The sequence below is a fragment of the Polypterus senegalus genome, chromosome 9, assembly GCF_016835505.1.
Source record: "Polypterus senegalus isolate Bchr_013 chromosome 9, ASM1683550v1, whole genome shotgun sequence".
Classification (NCBI taxonomy): domain Eukaryota; kingdom Metazoa; phylum Chordata; class Cladistia; order Polypteriformes; family Polypteridae; genus Polypterus; species Polypterus senegalus.
The window spans coordinates 158365189-158389178 of record NC_053162.1 but is presented as its reverse complement, the minus strand read 5'-3'; the positions used below and the strand labels follow the sequence as shown (position 1 = coordinate 158389178).

At 38.4% G+C, this 23990-nt stretch overlaps 1 protein-coding gene across 2 annotated transcripts in view; it reads right to left on the bottom strand.

Annotated features, from left to right (window-relative positions):
- Nucleotides 1-243: 243 nt before the first annotated feature.
- Nucleotides 244-23990, bottom strand: part of LOC120535914 (beta-galactosidase-1-like protein 2) — a 108809-nt gene continuing 85062 nt past the window's right edge. For both annotated transcript variants that reach the window (XM_039764095.1, XM_039764094.1), the window contains 7 exons: nt 22653-22799; nt 14197-14268; nt 14016-14094; nt 12274-12361; nt 11143-11254; nt 6319-6435; nt 244-854 (listed from right to left, as the gene is read on the bottom strand). In XM_039764095.1, coding sequence (XP_039620029.1) covers nt 768-854; nt 6319-6435; nt 11143-11254; nt 12274-12361; nt 14016-14094; nt 14197-14268; nt 22653-22799 — 702 coding nt within the window. In that variant the 3' untranslated portion in view covers nt 244-767. The remainder of the gene's footprint in view (nt 855-6318; nt 6436-11142; nt 11255-12273; nt 12362-14015; nt 14095-14196; nt 14269-22652; nt 22800-23990) is intronic.

Below are 23990 nucleotides of genomic sequence, written 5' to 3'. Positions count from 1 at the left end.
CACCTCTCACGGTATATACAAAGATATTTGGCCTTAAACTCTATGCAAAACTTTTTATCTCATCCTTATGTTAGATCAAACTTCTGATTAATAACCAAAAAAGGCAACACATCTGTAAAAAAGAAAATCGACAACAAATACATAAATGTGGACTTTTACCTTAATTACGAAAACATGCCGTAACCTTTTCATTCAAAATTCTAAAGTACATTGATTAAAGGAAAAGAGCTGAAAAAACAAAAGTAAAATCTTCATATGGAAAAATCTTTAATGCTGCAATTCTTTAAACTTAAGCTATATACAAACACACAAAATGTCCAAATAAATAGAAACAATTAAAAAAGAAAAAAAAAACCCTACCCATGTTTTTATTCAGAAACCAATGAAGATGGATGGAAAGATCAAAACACCAAAACTATCATGTTAACATTAGGTAACAGTGTTCCCATTTCAGTTTTTTTTTCCGTTTTTAGCACTTTATGTTTTAACTTGGAAGTGAACATATATGAAAATTTCAGAAATATTAAAGCAGCTACCAACCTGAACAGAATTCCTTTTTTGATAAAGTTACAGTTCTTAAAACAAGAAAAAAACAAAAAAAAACACAGTTGTCATTTAGATTGTTCATTCGGGCACCCCAGGTAGATTTACAAAAAAATGTTCTTTGTACATTTAATCTGTGTGCTTCCATGTCCATGTCAAAGGGCCAAGAACAGTCTAAAATCTTCCACAATGGTGGAAAGTTGTTATTTTGCTGTGACTTGACTTTAGTCCACATCAATGGCCATGCCCAGATCAGGTGAATCCACAAAATTGATTTTTTTCTCCATTTCCTGTTCCTCAAAGACAATTACCTAAAAGCAGAATATTATGAAAATCATTAATCACTTTTCTCCCCTGTAAAATATCAAGTCACTCCTCTGTAAACAGCATATCTACTTTGAGACTTTGAAGTTTACTCTTGCTATTTAATCAGATTTTGAATTTAGGAAAAGTAACATAACATAACATTAGTCATTCAGCATAATCTGTTGTAGGGTCCCAGGGGCCGAGCCCATTCCTGTAGTGCCAAATACAAGACAGGAGCCACCCTTTGACAGGGTGCCAACCTGGTGCTGAAAAGCTCTGAGGGTTTATGTGTAAACCTATGGCATGGCACTGGAGTTCTACAGCTAAGAATTAGTGCATTCTGAACTACACTGAGGATAATCGTTAGGCACTCTTCACCCCAACAACAACAACATTTATTTATATAGCACATTTTCATACAAAAAAATGTAGCTCAAAGTGCTTTACAAAATGAAGAATAGAAAAATAGCAGACACAATAAAAAATAAACATAAGTCAACATTAATTAACATACAGTGGTGTGAAAAACTATTTGCCCCCTTCCTGATTTCTTATTCTTTGGCATGTTTGTTACACAAAATGTTTCTGATCATCAAACACATTTAACCATTAGTCAAATATAACACAAGTAAACACAAAATGCAGTTTTTAAATGATGGTTTTTATTATTTAGGGAGAAAAAAAATCCAAACCTACATGGCCCTGTGTGAAAAAGTAATTGCCCCCTTGTTAAAAAATAACCTAACTGTGGTGTATCACACCTGAGTTCAATTTCCGTAGCCACCCCCAGGCCTGATTACTGCCACACCTGTTTCAATCAAGAAATCACTTAAAATAGGAGCTGCCTGACACAGAGAAGTAGACCAAAAGCACCTCAAAAGCTAGACATCATGCCAAGATCCAAAGAAATTCAGGAACAAATGAGAACAGAAGTAACTGAGATCTATCAGTCTGGTAAAGGTTATAAAGCCATTTCTAAAGCTTTGGGACTCCAGTGAACCACAGTGAGAGCCATTATCCACAAATGGCAAAAACATGGAACAGTGGTGAACCTTCCCAGGAGTGGCCGGCCGACCAAAATTACCCCAAGAGTGCAGGGGCGACTCATCCGAGAGGTCACAAAGACCCCAGGACAACGTCTAAAGAACTGCAGGCCTCACTTGCCTCAATTAAGATCAGTGTTCACGACTCCACCATAAGAAAGACACTGGGCAAAAACGGCCTGCATGGCAGATTTCCAAGATGCAAACCACTGTTAAGCAAAAAGAACATTAGGGCTCGTCTCAATTTTGCTAAGAAACATCTTAATGATTGCCAAGACTTTTGGGAAAATACCTTGTGGACTGATGAGACAAAAGTTGAACTTTTTGGAAGGCAAATGTCCTGTTACATCTGGCGTAAAAGGAACACAGCATTTCAGAAAAAGAACATCATACCAACAGTAAAATATGGTGGTGGTAGTGTGATGGTCTGGGGTTGTTTTGCTGCTTCAGGACCTGGAAGGCTTGCTGTGATAGATGGAACCATGAATTCTACTGTCTACCAAAAATCCTGAAGGAGAATGTCCGGCCATCTGTTTGTCAATTCAAGCTGAAGTGATCTTGGGTGCTGCAACAGGACAATGACCCAAAACACACCAGCAAATCCACCTCTGAATGGCTGAAGAAAAACAAAATGAAGACTTTGGAATGGCCTAGTCAAAGTCCTGACCTGAATCCAATTGAGATGCTATGGCATGACCTTAAAAAGGCGGTTCATGCTAGAAAACCCTCAAATAAAGCTGAATTACAACAATTCTGCAAAGATGAGTGGGCCAAAATTCCTCCAGAGCGCTGTAAAAGACTCATTGCAAGTTATCGAAAACGGTTGATTGCAGTTATTGCTGCTAAGGGTGGCCCAACCAGTTATTAGGTTCAGGGGCAATTACTTTTTTACACAGGGCCATGTAGGTTTGGATTTTTTCTCTCCTAAATAATAAAAACCATCATTTAAAAACTGCATTTTGTGTTTACTTGTGTTATATTTGACTAATGGTTAAATGTGTTTGATGATCAGAAACATTTTGTGTGACAAACATGCAAAAGAATAAGAAATCAGGAAGGGGGCAAACAGTTTTTCACACCACTGTAGAATAAGTAAGGTCCGATGGCCAGGGTGGACAGAAAAAACAAAAAAAAACTCCAAAGGCTGAAGAAAAAAAAATAAAATCTGTAGGGATTCCAGACCATGAGACTGCCCAGTCCCTATATATATATATACATATACAGTATATACACATATACACATATACAGGCAGTCCCCAGGTTACGGACATCCAACCTATGACTTACAAACGGAGCCGAAGCTGCGACGCATGCGCCTCAGTAACTGTCGCTCCATCATCTTCGGCCTGGGGACGCTGCAAGCGGTAGCTGGAGGGGGGCGATTTCACTGCTTGCGCAGTGTAGTGTCCCTCAGGCGACACCCAGCGGCAAGCCGTGACCCGTGGTCCATAGTCACCGGGGCCACAGCTATCACTCGTGTGCAGTACGGAGGATTGATGGGGTGGTTCTCTGCCCGCCCACTACCCCACCGCAGCAACTGCTCCTGACTGGACGCAGGCTGGATTGAGCAGAGGGGGGTTTAACTGCTCACCCACTACACATGGCTGCCCCGTTCTTTCTCAGTGGGCAGCTGCTAATGCTGCAAGCAGTGACCCGGTTGTGGCTGAACGGAGGCCACTGAGGGTGAACGGGGTGGCGTGGGGTAGCATTGTAGTGTGTCTCGGATGGCTGCCTGTTGAATGGGGGCATTGGTAGGAGGCTCACTGCCTGCCTTTGGCCGCACCGTGTTCGTTCTCAGTGGGCGGACGCTGCAGGCAGCATACCGTAGTGGAGGTGACTGTGTGGTGTGCGAGTGATGAGCTCCCCCTCACCGCCTCAAGTCATTCTCAACAGCAAGCCTGCTTGTACTGTTACGCACATAGCAGGAAGTTGTCTCTTGTCAGTACGTCAGACGTGTTGACGACGGGTGCCTTCCTGCTGTGATAGCGTGGACAGTGCTGTGCAGAAGAGCTCATCTTAACCTTTAGTCTTCACCCTTCAACAATGTTCCTGAAACACAAATCTGATGCAAGTGTTGGTGATAGAGTAAAGAAGAGAAAAACATTCACCATTGAAAATAAAGTAGAAATAATAAAAAGGTCAGAGAGAGGTGAAACTCCATCATTCATTGGCAGAGCACTTGGTTACAATCGGTGAACAATAGCATTTATTAAAATAATATACCTGTTCCGACTTACTTACAAATTCAACTTAAGTACAAACCTACAGTCCCTATCTCGTACATAACCTGGGGACTGCCTGTACTGCCTGTAGTATATATATATATATATATATATATATATATATATATATATATATATACACACACACACACACATATACATACATACACACACACACACACACACATTTTTTGGGTGTAGAAGTCCTTTATAACTGAAATAGAAATGTTTTGGTGATTATGATTGACAGCTTTAAGCTGAATACAACTGGAATTTCACATTGATTATCATGCAGGAATTTGAAGAAACTAACTTAATTTTGATTGAATTTAACAAGTTTAATTACTTCATGATGCTGATGCATTATATTAATTCAATTGAGCTAAAAATATTTTACAGCGAATTTTCATTCGTACATCGCATTGGATGCTTCTCGCTTTGGTGTCTAACAATAGTCAGACTGTATTAATGGATTCCACTTGTCCAGGTACCACTTTTCTGTCACTGCAATGTCCCTGTAAAACCTTTCACGATTTTTGTCACTGTCTGCTCCAAGTACAAGTGTGAACGCAGAAAACAAATCTTTAGCAACATGCCACAGTTTATGGTTTTGATAAGTTTCTTTCTTTAATTGATATGTTGATTTCTTCCACAATTGCATCACAAATCTTTTCATCAGTCCAAGTTGTATATGAAGAAGAGACAAGAATATCTTTATTGGGTTGTAGTTTACGTGCTTCTCTTTGCTACCCTTTTTAATGTCATGAGACTCTTTAACCTGGCTATGGCATTTGAAGGATTTGGGATATGCCAGCTAGAGTTGTAGTTGCGTGCCACTACTTTAATGTCATTACTGACGTTCCAGTTGTAGTTGTTGTACGTATATGCATACTTATAATATGAGAGGAAATCAAAGAAATACGTGACAGCAATAAAACAGTACGTGATAGTAAGATTTAAGGATGATTTTTGTGAGTAGCAGGCCAGAATCCATATTAAGAATCAAAATCATAATTTGAATAGCCCAAGTCATAAAAATTCAGAACTTGTTTCTCACACACATTAAACATATTATGAATCTGCTAGCACAACCTAGCATTATTTTAAACAGAATATCAAAAATACCAGCTATAGTAACTATTTATTATTGTCCTACCTGTTTTCACAGAAAGATCTTAAAATTGTTGGCAAGTATTGGTATACCATAACTAAAGCTATTTAGATCAACTTATAATTTTATTTCATCATAATTTTGGTCATACAGAAACACTCATAAGCAATACATTTTTAAAGCAGCACAGAGGACACAGCTATAAACAGAAGCTGCCAAGGTTCAAGTTCACCATACCGTTGTAGTTTTTGAATATTGTCTTTTGCCAACTAACAAGTGAAATCTAATGTTTAGCTGTTTATTTGAAAGAATAAAGAAACATGCCACTTCTAGTAGGAAATGTTGAAATGCTCTGTCCTTATGGACTCACACTTATGTTAACAATTGCAGATGGCTAGTGAAGAAGTCAACTACATATTTTACTTTCTTTATAAAATGTCCCACTGTCATTTCTAAATGTTTTAAGAAACATGCCTTCTCTCATGACTACTACATTGTAATACCTATTATACCATACGTCCTGTAAACCATCTCATGCCAGATCTAGGTCTGAAATAAGAACATGCAGCTGTCAATTATAAATACAGGCACAGAGGTAGACAGACAGATAGGAATGATACTCTAAAAGACAGATTTCAGTTCTCTCCTGCATGACCCTGATCCATAATTACTAAGATTTTAAGTTTTCTACCTATCTATAGTCTATTTATAGGTTTCAGCTTATCTTTAATTTGCATAAATAATAAAACAAACCTAAAAATGAAAATACAAAAACAAGAAGGAATTGCTTGAAGTATTACTTATGCCTAAGAAGCCTAAAAAATTGGGTAATAAAACACCTGTAATTACACTTTGCTGCTCTTGTCACTTTGCAGCTTTCAGCACTTTTAGCATATTCTAAATGAAAACCAAAAGGCACACATATTCCTGACTAAGCTCCCTTGGAAATTTGCTCTTGATTAATGCCATGCCACTCTAATGTTTTGTTCTGCTGAGAAGTCCCAAAGTAGCACACAAGCTTTGCAAAGATGCAGCCTTGTCGCCGTCTACAAGTTTCCTTTCACCTTGGTCTCATAATGAAATGTATACATACATTGTTGATCCCACGTTGAAGCCATGGCCCTGGCAAATAGAGAGTTTGCTGGGGTCCGATTGACCAGTACCTCCCAAGGTTGTGTCCATTGATGAACAGGACTCCCTTAGTCCACCCCTGCAAACGGAAGCAAAAGAATAAAGATCATTTTAAAGTCAGAAACCTTGGAATTCACTCCAAAGTGCAAAAGTTTGTCAACACTGTATGACATTGTTAATTTCATTCTTACAATGTAAGAAAGTCTTCACTGCAAAATAAAACCCAAAATTATAAATTACTTACATAACAAGAAATATTTAACATATTTTAAATAAAATAATGGGTAAGGCATCATAGGCATTTCTTGACAGTGTGTTGACATGTTACTTTGTGAGAATGTTTAATAATAAAGGTGGTAAAGCTTCACTGATTTGATTGGCTAGTCTCAGCCTACGGTTCAGTTTACCAGCACACTTTATAGCATCTAAATTTTTAATCAAAATCATTACTCTAATAGAAGAAGCATGTAGTCTGCCTAGTCTCTCTAGTGATAGGGCTGGGCACTATGTCCAGTTATTAATTTGATTAAATATTTAAGGAAAAACAATGTGCAGATGAAAATATCATGAGATTCAACATTTTTATTTGATAATCTAAAACTGCTTCTAAATGTTAAATAAAATCTACAAAATCTCCAGGGTATGAGACATTTGGCTAGAAAGAGTGGCTGGTGGAGAAGAGGGTTTGGGTTCATTTTAAGAGGAGGTGATACCTGCATGCGCTTGTGCGGTGAAGTGAAGAAAATGTCATGTGGTGAGTGTGATTGGTGAATTCAGTTCTGATTGGATGGGTAAACTCTGCAAATGTAAATAAAACTGTAAGACTGGTACAAGAAAGCATCTTTTGATCTTCAGTGTTAAGAAAGAATGTACAGTAGGGCAAGTAATCTCTGAATTAAAGGAGTGGTATTAGGTTAAATCTGTGTGCCGTCTACCTATTTTTATGTACATTCCTGTACTGTCATTATTTATTATAGGGAAAAAGAAATAGCTTTTTTTTCTTTTAACTACTTGGCTTATTGTGAAAGGTGTATATGTATATAGATAATTACTTTTTTCATTTTTTATTATTTTCATTAGTATCATGTGGATTGTTTTGGGATTTTTTTTTTATTTATTGTTACTGTTTTAGGATTTTGCTATTGGCACTTTTGATAGTAGAACTTGCTACTATAACGAATCACAGTTTGCACCAGTCCCATTGTCTGTGTAGCTCTAACTCACTCACTGCTCAGTAAAAGTTTGGTCATGTCTACAAGTCTGTGTAAGAGCTACAATGTGTGGGGCATCACAGAAGGATCGAGAGATGGCATAGCAGGTATAGCATAAAGTACATAAGCAAGGCATGCTTAATTTGAAGGGGTGAAGTCAGGGGCAGGTCTACTATCACAGCATTCTCTGTGCACCCTCAAGGGTACTTGTCGCATTTGTCATTTTAACCAAGAAGCGATTTGCTATCCACAAGCTGAAATCATCAATGGGGACCAAGTGATATCACCCAGTACTAAGCTATACTATGTCTGTGTGCTGAATTTAACTGTCAAAAGTAAGATCAACTCTCTGTTAAGGAGCTCTGTTCATTAAGTCTCCCAGAGGTCTGTGATAGTCTTAATCCGGCCTTGAGTTGGGTGTATAGGACATTCTGAGGTATACTGTCCACTATGTAATAAAAGAATTGGAGTAAAGAAGCATCAAATTCAAGGGTCATTAGGATCTAATACAGGGGGACCAAATGGTGCATTTATTCTAGCTATTCCTAACCTAGGAAGGTCAAAGTGTCTGCAGGCTTTAATTCCAAATTTGTAACTAATTTTTGTGGCCATCTCAACAAAATTTTAGTTAGACACATTCCTGGGAATTTTCTGATGGTTTTATAAGTTTCAAATAGTTTCTGTTGATATTTAGTGGAAGTGATGGTTGGGGAGTCAACAAAATATTTTAAAGACTAACAATGGTTATAGCAACTCAATGGATTTTATTGTTCTTTTTCTAAATGGTTTATTAAAATAAGTACTTAAATTAGCACAAGAAATAGGACCAAGGTTGCTGGTTTCATGCTGCCTACCTTAATATTTATGACTGCTAATTGCCTGCTCATTAAAAAACAATAATGATCTAAAAAAATTCCTAAAATGCAAGTGAATTAATGAGAGCCAGAAAAATGAAGAAACTGAATAGACATATACAGTAAAAAGTCAAGGCAACAATAAGCGCTTATCTCAATTTCAAAGAGGAGTACAAGTCACACTATTATTAATTTCTAAGACCGCTAGCTGAGTGCTGGGATGAGTCATTTCATTAAACAAGAAGTTCAATTAAAAATGAAGATTGATAACAAACTAAGAAACTGGTTAAACTGAAAAGCCTAGCGCTGCTGTATCTATTCTGTCCTTTTACAGCTAAACAGATGGACAACTCCTCCCAGGCAAACGTAGAGATTAATGATAATTTACTACATCACCTATTCAGCATACAATATGATTGAAACAGACCAAAATAGGAATAAAGTGTATTGGGGTGAAAAACTGGGCTTTTGACAGTTTGTTAAATAAAATGCATAATATTTAATTTATGTGAGGAATACAAAATTATTTTGATAAGACGCCACTTTTAAGTGAATAAAACTGAATAAACAAGACTATATTGTAAAGCTCATAATTAAAAACTAGCATTATTTTTGACTGTGCATATTTCAACAGGAGTTTAGCAGGTGAGTGCCTTTTTGGACAGCAAGTTTGGTCAGCGTGACACTAACTCATAGGACATTTTTTTGGTTCTGTAATACACCTTGCAGTGCAACCTGGACACATTGTTAGTGTTACAAACTACAGGGCACCTAAACTCGCAAGTCTTAAAAAATTCTCAAAATGCTAACTGGAGGTGGAAGAGCCATCAAACTCAGGCTAATAATGAGAGGGCAACATTAGATCATTATAAAGAAAATGACTTATTTTTACAAAAAAAGCTTTGTAATCAAATAAGGTTCTGAGAAGCACAAGTGACAAAGGAATTGCTTGAAACAACAAAAGCAGTCCAAGGCAAACAATGTTCCAATACACAATCCAAATACAAAGTAAAAATTTGGGGTTCAAAAAATTCGAGGAATCAGAACAACAACCATAATCACTAGAGAAATTCACCAACACCACAAGCGCATTCAATGAACCACAAAGGACTGTTGGTTTTCATTAGTCTTATAGGGCTGAAGGCAGTCACCTTGTGTGATGGGCAGATGGCCCTACCTTTTTGGAAAGCATCCATAAAACAAAATACTTAAATACAAAGAAACAAAATGATGCACACTTAACAGAAAAAAACTAACAAAAGAGACATATCAATGGCATTTGAACCCCATTTTGAAACAAAACAGTCAGGGATGAACTGTGAATCATAGACTGTTCAGGTCTTTGATCATCAGACACCCAAACTGAGTAACCCAGTTGGGGATGATTAAAGTCCTGTTTGTGTAGAAGTAGCATGCTATACCAAGGTTCCGCCTTCCTGATTCAAAACCAGCTAGAATCGTTTTCAGCAGCTTTAAGAATGCTCTTCCTACTTCTTCTGTTGTGCTCTCTGCATATGCCAAGGAGTTTCAAGGTTCAATGAAAAGACTGGCCAGTGAAACCTCTGTAGCCTATTTCCATAGGCTCGCCTTCCATCCCATGCTCTGACACTCTGCCACCAGCCTTTCTTTCTTTCTCTCCCTCTCTTTAAACTGATCTTCCCAGATGACCGAGATGTAATGACCTAATTGTGGTTGCCAAGATGTTTTCAGGGAAGTTCAACTGTTTACCTTGTTTACCCAGGGGCTGCAGTCTTGTGCTGTTGTTAGCAGGCCACCTGAAACCATATGCTGAGGTTGTGGCTTCTCCCCAGCTTTAGCAGACACAATAGCCTGCTTAGCTGGATGTCACTGCTTACTTTGGTGGATTCCTCTACAAATGGCATCTGCCACTGCCCTTAGAACTTGCTCATGATGCCAGCAACAACCTCCCACCCACCACCAACACCAAAACTGGGGGTAGGTGATGTTCTGTGATCATGGCAGGAGCAGGCCCCTTGGCTTTGTTGGGGTATTTAGTGCAATTCTTTCAGGATAGTCAGTCCCTGTTAATAACAATTCATCCCTTGCTTTGGAGGAAACTGACTACCAATTATACACCACATTATTGAGGGGCATCTCACAAAGTGCAGACTACCGATCATGCAGTTAATAATCCAAGAAAGTAAAGTGGGTATCACCTGCACTGACTGTAGCTCATCTTCTAGCAGTATATGTGAAATAGCAGTAAAGGCACTAAAAGAATCAAAGGTATGTTCCTCGAACTGCTGCTGGTCCTATGCAGATGTCAGAAGACCCGTGTTGTTTCATTCCCCTCCCCCATCTGCATAAAAAGCAAACTTTACAGGTCCTCAGCTACTTTCCAATGGGCTCTAAGGTGATTTAGGGGGCCCTGAGGATTAAGGCTAATAGGTCTTATAGTCATTCAATTCGCTTAGATTGCCTGTATGGCATTATAATTGGGCTTTCCATCTTTCACAGTAGTAGCCGTACCAGGCTGAGTTTCAGATTGAGAAGCAAATTGATAAGTTACGGTGTCCATCTGCACTTGACAGAATTTATTCTCTAGACTGCCTAGCTTCCATAAACATTTTACATTTGATTAAGTTAAAAGGGAAAAGAGGAAAAAAAACAGAAGTGCATTCCTACAAATTTCAAACAAAGACAAAAAAAACTAACTGCAATAAAACATGTTCTTTTAAATAAGCAGCAAAATGAGCCTACCTGCATCTTCACATATGTATCCCCGGGGTAACCATCAATATATAGTATTCCTCGGAAAAAACCTGGAAATATAGGCTTCTCTGGGATTTGTTTCCACTGGGCTCCTCTCAGCCTAAGGGTACAGAGAAAGCATAAAATCACAAAATCAGAATGAAAAAGAAATGATACAAGACAGCTAGGACTCAAATCCCTCGATTTTTAAGCAATAAGGTTTCTTCTTACCATATTAATGTGTACATGTACATATTACCCCAGTATGCCTTGTTTGTAAATGAACAATAGAAAGTGGCTCAGTCCTTCTTATATCTCACCATCTGAACTGTAATAGAACACTTTCAGGTCCCAATTAAATTCAATTAACAAGTGAAGCTAGAATGCTTTGCTACCTTAGTATAAGAGTTGAGACTTTGGCTGGCATAATTCCAGCTTTATTAGGATCGTTTTATGTATGAGGAAATCTAAAATGTATAGGGAAATCTAAAAGACCATCTCTGGTAGTCTGTTAAATCCTAATAATGTACATCTAAAATTTAACAAACCAAGTTTTTTGCAGAGATCACATAATAAAACAATCTGAGGAAAGTTGAAATCACAAAACATATGAGTGTGTGGATATATATACACACATATATAAATGCAATGATGAGTCCTGCATCTCAGGGTCTGAAATGACGAATAGTGCTTAATTTAAGCAACTTTTGTCCAAAATGTCCTGTATGAAGAGTCAAAACATTAGGGCCACTCCCATATGAAGCGAATGCTGTTGACCGTGTTATAAGAACATAAGAAATTCGACAAATGAGAGTAGGCAGTCCATCAAGCTAAGCTGTTTAGCTAACAGTTAAGCTGTCCCTCTTAACAATGGAGCACATCAAGGTAATGATATATTAGATGGTAAGCAGATGTCAGGCACTTGCAGCCAGCATGTTGAATGTAGAAGATACGGGCATACCCGAGTGACTTGGATAAGGCTCAAACCATTATGGTCAGCCAATTGTGTTGCATGAGCAATAAATGATTCAACAGAAACAGGAAAACTATTTGTGGGGAAAAAAACTAGAGCCACTACTGCCATCCAGGATCAACTCTGAAGACCCTTGCTTTCAAAAATTACATTTGTTGTGATCTTACCTTTCAATGAAAGTGCTTTGCATTTCCAAGCTGTAAATTTTGAAGTCTTTTAATGGTGTCCCATTAAGCAATATGTCTCCTATAATACCTAAAATAAAGAGAGCATGTTACTTTTCACATGCAAGAGAAACGTTCTAGGGATTTGCTGTTAGTGAGTCGACTTATTTTACCAACATTCCCCACTGAAAAGGGTATAAAGTTCTAAGGCTTCAGCACTTCATCAAGGCGTCAAAAAAGAATAATTCCATCAAGATGATTTTTGGAAAAGGCTGTTTCTATAAGTTTGTCTTTTAACATGTATTTTAAATTTTATATTAACGCACAAAAAACTAGTACTGACACTGGCTAAAGGTGCTACTGCACTAGCTCCCAGATTCTTGGACCATAATCTTTAAAGAACTCGCTGTCAATTCTGTTTCTAAGCTATTTCATCTTCTTCAATTTTACCTTTTTAACTTGAGTATTATGGGATACAGAACCTTTTTTAAGGCTGCTGTTTGGTTAACAGCTGTCTCCATGAAGAACATATAGTGCTGTGAAGGAGGGAACATAAATTAAACACAGAAACCACAACCTCAACCCTTCTATCCAGCATATAGAAAAGTGAACTGATAGCGTATACAGTATGTGCAATGGATTCAGAAAATATTCAGACTCCTTTACTTTATGCCAAAGTGGCTTTTGAGTAGTGAATAAGAAGTCCTAATAATTACATGAATGAGAAGGATGAATGCTGTCAAATACAGAGAGGTCCTTGAAGAAAACCTACTTATGAATGCATGTGTCCTCAGACCCGGGTGATGGTTCACCTATCAGCAAGACAATGACCCAAAGTGTACGGCCAAGACAAAGCTTGAGTGACTTCGGGACAAGTCTCTGACTGTCTTTCAGTGCTCCCAGCCAAGGCCTAGACTTAAACCCCACAGACCACCACCTGTGGAGAGACCTGAAAACAGCAGTTTACAGACACTTCCCATCGAGTCTAACAGAGCTTGAGAGAATGGCCCAAAAAGAATAGGATAAACTGCCCAAATACAGGGGTGCAAAGCTTGTAGAGACAGCCAAGAAGACTCAAAGCTGTAATTGCTGACAAAAGGGCTTCCACAAAGTGCTGAATTAAGGGTCTAAATACTTATCTGAACAAGAGAGTTATTTACTTGCAAATCTTTCTGAAAACATATTTTCACTTTGTCATTATGAGTTATTAAGTGTAAGTTGATGGACAAAAAGGGCAAAAGTATCTAGTAAAAATGAAATCTACAACACAAGTTTAGTTGAAAGTCAAAGGGTCTGAATACTTTCTGAATCTGCTGTAAACATGATTCACTTTCCTTCAGATTGGTGTCTGTCTTCTAACTGAAAAGTTTTCAGAGAGGTATACCTCAAGTATGTAAATGAATTATTTAACCAATTAAGAGGCGATGAAGTGACGTTTATGAAAAAGTCTACTTGACAAGATTTGAGTTCTATGTGAAATTAGGGTAATTTTACCTTTCAATACTTGCATTATAGACAGAGGTGTTTTCATGAGTTAAGTAAAAATCTACCATATATTTAGGTTTACCTCACCAAAGAGGGTGCCTTAACAAATTAAAATGTAATAGCATTTATTTATACAATAAAATTGAAAAATACGCAAATCTAAATTATTAAAATTTATTCTGGCAATATTTTGCCTTGTTTTAATACTCAAAGTGATAAATACTGCTTAAAACAAAAGATTAGTTGGAATAATTGATCACCTTTTCGTTGGTTGTTCAGCTCTTTGCCATAATTGACCCGGCCACAGTTTTCTACAAGAAATCTCAGCTTCCGCTTTCCCTACATCAAAAAAAAACAAAAGGCATTTGATCATGGTTTTTCTTACTTATATAACACATCCTCACAAAATATAAATGTCAGACATAGCTCAACAAAGCTTACTTTGCCATCGGGAACAACCATTTCAATGCTGTTATGTTTTAAAATTCCAATAAACTGCTCATCAATAAATACCTGCAAGGAAAAAATACAGAAAAACTCATAAATTATGCAGTTGTATTTATAGGGCAGAAACTCTCTATGATGACTTTCATCTTTAGATTTCCTGTTCAGGCAGATGGGATAACTGATAACAGAATAAATAATAAGACAGAAGGAAAAAAAACATTGAATGTCAGAACATAAGGCTCATTTATTTAGCTAATAGCTAAGCTGTCTCTATTCATCCAAATTCTTCTTAAAAGCTGTCAAGGTTTCTGCCTTAACAACATGGCTTGATAGTTTATTTCAGACTCCCACAACTCTTTGAATAAAGAAGTGCTTCCTGGCTTCAGTTCTAAATGTACTCCCTCTTTAATTTCTACTTGTGTCCTTAAGTACGAGATTCACTCTTGAGATGAAAGAATTCTGCCTGATTTACTTTTCAATGTCTTTCAGGATTCTGAAGACCTGGATTAGATCCCCATGCATTCTCCTCTACTTGAGACTAAATAAGTTTAATTATCTGAGTCTCTCAGATTACAACATGTCCTTACGTTCTAGGATGCATTTGCTTGTTCTCCCTCTGCAGAGCTTCAAGAGCTGCATGTCTTTTTTGTAGTGTAGTAAACAGAACAGCACACAATAATCCAGACGGTGTCTCTCACTAGTCAATTTTATAGTCCAAGTATAAGCATATATTCAACAGTTTTGCGATATAACTTAATATTTTGTTTGCCGTTTAAATTTCATTTGCACAATACTTTGAAGATGAAAACATTCTGTCAACATAAACCTAAATATTTTTCAGCAGTTACTTCCTTTAGGGCAGCGACTCCTATCTTGTATTTATAATGCACTAGCCGTGCCCCGCGGCTCCACCCACGCATTAGTGAAAAAGGACAGTGATGAGGGCTCTGCTCAGCTCCTTACTCCTGATGTTACACTTCCTCCTCCCCTTGGCCCTCAGCCTCTGTCTCGGATTAGCGTGAATATATCGCTCCTGCAAGCGAACTGATTCTTAGCGCTATGAGAGAAGTTGCAAAATCAGACCAGAATGTTTAAGCAAACTATAGGAAAATACCCGATTAATCCATTAAGTAGTTCTCTCTTTCGCTAGCTAAACTGAGGTGAGGAACACACCCCAAGGCTGGCGTGTGAATAAGGATGGCCAGTTGCTTGTGCTATAACAAGCTTGACCTGGCGGCAATGAACACATGATGTACTGTGCTAGGCATGCAGGGGGCTACTGAGAAAAGAAGAGTGTTCTTTGCTCACCTTGCAGAGGAACCTAGTTGTCGCTTCTTACTAGAAAAGGCGATAGATAAAGCAAGAGAGGATACAACATTGACAGGCTTCGGTTCCAAAACCACCGCTCCCCCAGCCTCTTCAGTGTAATAGTAACCACAGCACAGAGAGAAGTGTGTACATTGCAGCAGGTACACATGTCGTAAACATAGAAAGGACGATCCTTGGGTGTGTGGAAACTGTTAATATTTGAATCTGATGCTTGCATATAGCACAGAACTGACCTCTCTGTACTATTCTTTCTTCTACATGTCCTGAAGTACAAAAGAAACAGTACTGTGCCACCCAAAAGTGGACACGGGCAAGATCAGAAAAAAAAAACGCAGTCACTGATTACAAGCGCATGAAGGCGTGCGAATGAATATGAATAATGCTGCATTAGTGCCACAATGTTTTCCGAAACATCGTATCGTGATCATGACTGAGAGAATAAAAGTGAAAATAAAAACGCTAACTTTTACAAGTGCTATAAATTTACACTGGCTGTTACAGACACAAATTAAATGTATGTTTTTATTGTATATTGTTAACAATAAGAGCAGCTCACCACTCAAAACGGTAAATTTGCCGGAAGCTAGTTTCAAACTCACGACCTCTGAATTATAATTCAGCACCACGGAAGCTGTCGTATTGTACTTGCACCTTTTGTGAAAGTGTTTATTTGATATTTGATCATTAGCCTTCACACATTATAGAGTTCATGTTTACATTTTTTTTATTTATTACTAAAACATGAAAAACGGTTCTGTTTTAACGATGTGTTTTCATAGATTGTTGTAGACACAAAACACACATCAAATTATTTCCCCTTACAATTCTGAGTAGCTCACTCTCAGATAATTAATCAAGGAAGGAACTGGGAGAACTTCTTGCCCGTTCTGAAGCGGTGGGGGGATGGTATAGCAGGCTGCTTGGGCTTATCGACACATTTAGCAGACAAAAGAGGCTGATGGAGAGGTGTGAAATGATATAAAGTGGGCCGGATTTACGAGTTTTTTCGTAGGCTCTGGTAATTCTTGTGTTAACCAACTCAAGATTTAGTTAATCTATCTCCTCTACAGCTCCTTAAATACTCTGCTATTGTTCCTATACTGACTACACTCAATTTGCAGGCAGCTATCTCTACCTGTTCGCTAGTGCAGGAACAAAGAACCATTGATGTACCCCTGAATTGACCTACAACTGACACTAATTACGCAACAGTACTTATAAAGATTTCAAGAATATTTCCGTACCGCAACTGTCGTCTGAGGGAGATGTTTGGAGATGGCCACTAGGCAACATCATTGGGTGTTTCGACCTTTTATCACAAGATACTCTTCACTGAGGCAGGCCTACCAGAAGCTGATCAGATCTGGGTGTGTGTCTCATGCCTAGCTGGTCACCTTGGCAGTCCAAATGGTATATTTCCTTTTCAGCTATACCCAGTTGCTGCTCTTTTCAGTGGTGTAGGTCAGCTCTTCGATTGTTTTTCTTTGCGCGTGCCCTATGACACCTACTTCCCTGAGGAACTTTGCTGCTGAACTGGCTACAAATCCCCTGCACCCCACTTCAATTAGGTGTTATCTGTCATCTGCTTCAGCTGCTAGGTTGGAGTACTGCACTTTCTTAAATTCATGAGCTTCGTTGATCGCATCCTCCCACAGGACTGTTACTTCAATGATGAAGGCATCTCTGCTGGAGTTGGATCAGAGGTCACAGGGTAGTTGTTGCAATCTCCGAAAGAAAAATGAGTCTCTAGCCTAGGTCCATTCTCATTTCCCAGTCCGTGCCCATATTCAGAGGTTAAAATGGTGTAATGCAGACAATCACACATATAGATTCTCAACAGGAAACCTCTAGAAAGTCATCACATTTCCCTGAGATGCACCTAAAATGTTTATCGGATATGGAAGTAATTATTTTATTTGAATCATTTACTATTCGATATTCACAGTGTAATTGTTTCCTGAGAGTGATAAACTGTCTTGTACTGGAGCGTGTACAAAGAAATTGCAAAGGATGGGAAAGGGGGAAGAAAATGTTTTATGTATGTTACATATGGACTTGTCAAAAGTTACTACAAAAGTAACCAGAACTCATTTACTTATTCTTGTGCTTACATCTTATTATCTTATTCACTAAACTCATTAATTATGTTTAAATGACACAATAATTCATGGGAAACAGGCAATTACTGGCTCTCTCCTTGAGATAATCAATATTTCATGCTATTTAAATAATATATTATCTTCATTTCACACACACACACACACACAGAAAAAAATGTAGATAAGACGTGCAGCTGAAAGAGGAGTAACATAAACAACCTAGTGAATCACCACCACTGGATTTGAAAAAACAAAAGTTGCTCAAAGAATTTGATAATAATCAGGTGACCAGATACATAGAGCGCATTATTCATCAGCTTCCTCCTTCCTTGTTCACTCACCTATCAAACAGAATGTTCTAGACACACTGCTTCTTCTTCTGTTTCTTTCTACACTTGGGCTAAATATGTTTACTTTCTCTGACACATGATCATCGGCATTCCTACTTGGGAGTATTACAGGAAATAAATCTTCAGCCTTATTTAAATCTGATCTTCTATGTCAATATGTCCTTTGTTAAAATAAATGTAACAGGAACAAAAAAAAACTAAAAATCTAGGAAGGGTCAAGTAATTTACTTACAAATGTCTTACTACCTTGATTTCCTAAATCTTTATCTAAGTCACAAAGTACAACTTGTCCTCATAGGTGGTGCAGTGGTAGTGCTGCTGCTTTGCAGTAAGGAGATTGTGGAAGATTGTGGGTTCACTTCCCGGTTCCTCCCTGTGTGGATTGCCCTTGGAGTACTGAGAAAAGCACTATATAAATGTAATGAATTATTATTATTATTAACTGCAGGATAACCTAGTAGAGCAAGTGTATTGGGGCAGACTATAAGGCTGTGCAGTGGGTGGTTAAAATAGTCCAATACATCATTACACTACAGAACACATCACAATGGCCCATCCATACAGGACATTTTGGACAAAAGTTGCTTAAATTAAGCATTATTCGTCATCTCAGACCCTGAGATGCAGGACTGTAGTAACTACAGGGGGATAAAATTGATGAGCCACAGCATGAAGTTATGGGAAAGAGTAGTGGAAGCTAGGTTAAGAAGTGAGGTGATGATTAGTGAGCAGCAGTATGGTTTCATGCCAAGAAAGAGCACCACGGATGCAATGTTTGCTCTGAGGCTGTTGATGTAGAAGTTTAGAGAAGGCCTGAAGGAGCTGCATTGCGTCTTTGTGGACCTGGAGAAAGCATATGACAGGGTGCCTCAAGAGGAGTTGTGGTATTGTAGGAGGAAGTCGGGACTGGCTGAGAAGTATGTAAGAGTTGTACAGGATATGTATGAGGGAAGTGTGACAGTGGTGAGGTCTGTGGTAGGAGTGACGGATGCAAGTTGGAGGTGGGATTACATCAGGTATCGGCTCTGAGCCCTTTCTTATTTGCAATGGTCATGGACAGGTTGACAGACGAGATTAGATAGGCGTCCCTGTGGACTATGATGTTTGCTGATGACATTGTGATCTGTAGCGATAGCAGGGAGCAGGTTGAGGAGACCCTGGAGAGGTGGAGATATAGAGAGGAGAGGAATGAAGGTCAGTAGGAACAAGACAGAATACATGTGTGTAAATGACAGGGAGGTCAGTGCAATAGTGAGGATGCAAGGAGTAGAGTTGGCGAAGGTGGATGAGTTTAAATACTTGGGATCAACAGTACAGAGTAATGGGGATTGTGGAAGAGAAGTGAAAAAGAGAGTGCAGGCAGGGAGGAATAGGTGGAGAAGAGTATCAGGAGTAATTTGTGACAGGCAGATATCAGCAAGAGTGAAAGGGAAGGTCTTCAGGACGGTAGTGAGACCAGCCATGTTATATTGGTTGGAGATGGTGGCAACAACCAGAAAGCAGGAGACAGAACTGGAGGTAGCAGAGTTAAAGATGCTAAGATTTGCACTGGGTGTGACGAGGATGGATAGGATTAGAAATGAGTACATTAGAGGGTCGGCTCAAGTTGGACGGTTGGGAGACAAAGTCAGAGAGGCGAGCATTGGTTTGGACATGTGCAAAGGAGAGATGCTGAGTATATTGGGAGGGGAGAAGGATGCTAAGGATAGAGCTGCCAGGGAAGAGAAAAAGAGGAAGGCCTAAGAGAAGGTTTATGGATGTGGTGAGAAAGAACATGCAGAACAAGATGCAGAGGAAAGAAAGATATGGAAGAAGATGATCTGCTGTGGGGACCCCTAACAGGAGCAGCCGAAAGAAGAAGAAGAAGTCATCTCAGACCCTGCACTGCCAAGAAACAAACTGCTTAACCCCACCATGTAGTAAGTAACATCATTTAATGTCACACCAGTAAACTCAAACAGTTTTTATTTTCCAAGTCTTTAAGCTTCAACTCCCATAGAGTGAACTGTTCAACCTGTGACTATTAATTTTGTACTCAAGTACTAACACAAAACAAATCGGACAAATCACATGAACTGGGAGCATAACTAACCATAGGGTAAGCTGCTTTGTGTTTTCTATTCCATAGAATGGTTTACCATTGCACAGGAGAGTGAAAACACCTTACAAGTACTGTATGTTGGATATATTCAAGTAAGAATGCCACTGTACCCTGTGTATGTGACGTATGTACTACTACAGCTACTACCACTATCATTACTGCTAGTCATTTTGCAACGGTAATTTAATGATACTGATCAATCTGCAATTTATTTTACAGTATGATGAATGTTAAATAGCACATTTTATCTAATTTCATTTTCTAAAACCACTTTTCCCAGTGAGGGTCGTAATGGCAGCTGACCAAGCAGGTCAGCCCAGGCTTCACTGTCCCCAGCTACAGGTCCTACTAGGGAACTACTAGGCATTCCCAAGTAAGCGGAGAGATATAATCCTTTCAGTAGGTCTTGGGTCTGCTGCAGGGTCTCTGCTAAGTGAAACGTGCCCGGAGCAGCTCCAAAGGGAATGACATGCTCTGACCAGCTTAACTGGCTCCTCTTGATCAGGAGGAATTGTAACTCTAATGTGAGACTCTCCCAGATCCCTAAGCTTATCACCCTATCACGGAGTGTCACCCCAGCCATTCCAGGAAGTGTAAGTACAAGTACTTGGCATCTTATTCTTTCCGTCATTACCCACAACTCATGACCAAAGGGGAGGAAAGGGATGTAGACTGATTGGTAAACCGAGAGTTTTCTTTATAGACTCAGCTACCAATTCATGACCCCAGATTAGTATAATTCTCATGTCGATCTCACATTCCATTTTTTCATTTCCAGTGTGCTCTGTACACATGACAATAATGACCCTATAAAGGCTACGGTGTTTATTTACCCTAATGTTTTAAATAATGTTTACTTACCATAATATTTATGACATAGAAATGATTTACCTCGACTTGCCCCGGTGCTCCAGAGTTTCATATTTGTAATGAAGCAATTCACATGTAATTAAAGTGCACATTCTCAGTTTTTACTAAAGGGTATTATTATTATACCTTTTGGTTTTACCATGAATGAATGAAAAATGTGTCGTTGTCCCAATAATGATGGAAGGCACTGTTTATCTGATTTTTTTCAATTTGAAACCACTGTGTATTTATTGATGTGTACTGCTGCTGTTTTTCTAATGTGTGTCTGCTGCTCTGTTACTTTACCATGTACTGTATTCCCATTCCACCTGTGAGTCTAGTGACAAATACTTTAATATGCTGTAAGACACAATAATAATAAATTGAAGTGAACAGAACTATGAAGAATGAATGTGACCAACAGATTAGCAAGACACAAGTTTCAAGCATTAAATAACAAAAATAGTAGTTAATGTTACACTAGACAGGCAGTTTCAGCTCTGTGTGAATATAATTTGCATTCATGAATTAACATTACATTTTTAGTAATGGAAAAAAAAACACTTTTTTATGTCCTTTTTAAAGACGGTAAATATAGTGAAAAACTTTCTGAAAGTGAAATTAAAAGACAGATGCTCTAGTTTTTGGGCTGGACTGGCACTGCATCAAGGGCTGGATGCTGCCTTACACTGTGATGGTGGTGTGAAAGGTTCTGCTCTCCACAAGCCTAAATTTGGGTTGAAAATATTTTTTTGTGTTATGCTGGTCCTACACTACCAAAGAGCGTACACAATTGCTGATATGAAAACCATTAGCAATACAGAAATCCAATTTACTGAAAAAAATCTAGAAGAGCAGAAACTTCTGTAAAATGGCTGCATTTCTCACCTCTGCTAAATTCAGACACTTTGCTGTATAATGACCTGCATTTTCATGGATGTTACCTAAACGTACTGAGAATCTTAAATTTGTGGTTTTTAACAAGGAACTGGTTATTGACATTCACCCCATCCCAGTGCCTCTATCGTAGTCACTACTCAGGGAGTTGATGCACTACTGTAAGTACTTGGGGCGCCACATCAGTGACAGTTTGGACTGGTCTCGTAACACAGAGGAGCTATATAAGAAAGGGTGAAGCAGAGTCTGACCCTTTAACATGGGTAATGATGTCCTTCATATCCTCTACAACTCTGTGATGAGCAGTGCGATTTTCTACACTGTGGCACACTGGGCTAGTAACATCACCTCAAAAGAGGCTCGCCAAATTAACAAGCTAGTTAAAAGGGCAAGCTCAGTTATGGGACACATTCTGGATGCCCCTGGAGGTAGCAGCAATGGGGAGAATTAAAGCAACAGTGAGTCCCATTATAAACAATGCTGCATATCCTCTCTCTGACACACTGACACTGAGGACTTTCAGCCAATGAATTATTCAGCACATGTAGTAAGAAACGTTACAGGAGTTCCTTTTATTACCAATGGAAATATGCCTGTGACTGTGGCAGCCAAATCCAAAGTTTTCTTTCTTTTGAATTTTCTTCATTTGTAGTGATTCTGGTGTGTTTTTATTTTTTAAAAAGAGCTTCTGTAAAAAGCTTAATTTCCCCCAAGGACAAATATAGTTTGTTTGTTCATTCTTTCTATCTATCCAACTAAAGAATTTATGAATATTTTAAATTAAACCAAGACAACTGACATTGCTGTACAAAGGTTAACACTTACCAGTGCTCTGTCTCGAATCTTATCATTTGGATGCAGAGTTCCTCCACTGGTCACAACAGTCTCATACAGTGTATATCCATATGACTGTCCATTCCCATTATTGAAAGGGAGGTTCTCCATATTGATAGGGTCCTCAGAAAGAAAAGGCTAACAAAGAAAACCACCAAGTACAATGCTTCAACAAAACAATATACATATATTCCATATTACATCTGCAAGTATGTGCAACAATTAACAGTGTTCAATGCACAAAACACACATGGTGTAGGGATGTCACCACCCCCACAGACAACAGAAGATAGTGTTCACTTTGTCAAATTAGAGTATTCCTACAGTCACCTAGAACCTGATGATGAATTTCAAATACATCTAGACATGTTGAACCATAATATATGAGACGGCTCTTTAAATCATTTATAATTTGACAAACTCTGAAAACTTTTCATACAAGGTGAAGTCCATGTCACATTACACAGCTTTACCAACAATTTTCAACCTTCATTTATACAGTATAATCTTAGCAAGTTGGAGGTAACTTAAGGCAGTCAGCCACATGCTTCCGTGAAGGCCAGTTTTGTAGTCTGTCATATTCATCAAAAATGTTTGATTTTGTCTTTAGGGACAAGGATGTGTTCTGTGTGGATGAGAGCTAACAACCAATAAATGCTCACCCAGAAGTGCAATGCATATAATGCACCGATGACGAACAAGGAATGCAGGTGTACTGGCCCTGACAAACAGAAGAGAAGCTTGTCTATCTGATGTTTTACATATAGAGATTGCGGCTGAACTAGCCATACCTGTTAAACCATAATACTGCATCAGCCCCATCAGGCTGCACATTATTGGCTGTCACAAAAAGAGGCAGGCACTACTGTGCTGAATGGTTGGCGTCCAGTCATTAAATTTGATGTGCCCAGATATTTGCAATTGTATATATTAAGAAGGTCATACCCAACGACTAGGAAGTACATAATTTGACATCTGCTTTACCAGTAGCAATTTTTTAACCACTGCTTTAGTTCATTTTGCAGTTGTATAAAGCAGAAAGTCTAACACAAAAAAATTAGTCTAAGAGTCTTTAACAGATTGTCAGATCATCTGTCCATCTGGGCTATGCCGCAAGTCAATGATCACAAATTCGCAAGTAATTAAGCATCACAATAGATAAAGAATAAGAAATTTAAAGTTTTGTAATGGTCAGTCAAAGTCCATATATAAGACAACATACATAATAGTAAAGTGAGATGAAAAAATTTCACCAAGAAAGGCTGTTCAAAATTATTTTGCAGCACTTCAAGACAGTAACCCATAACTACGAATTTTTTCATTATTAAA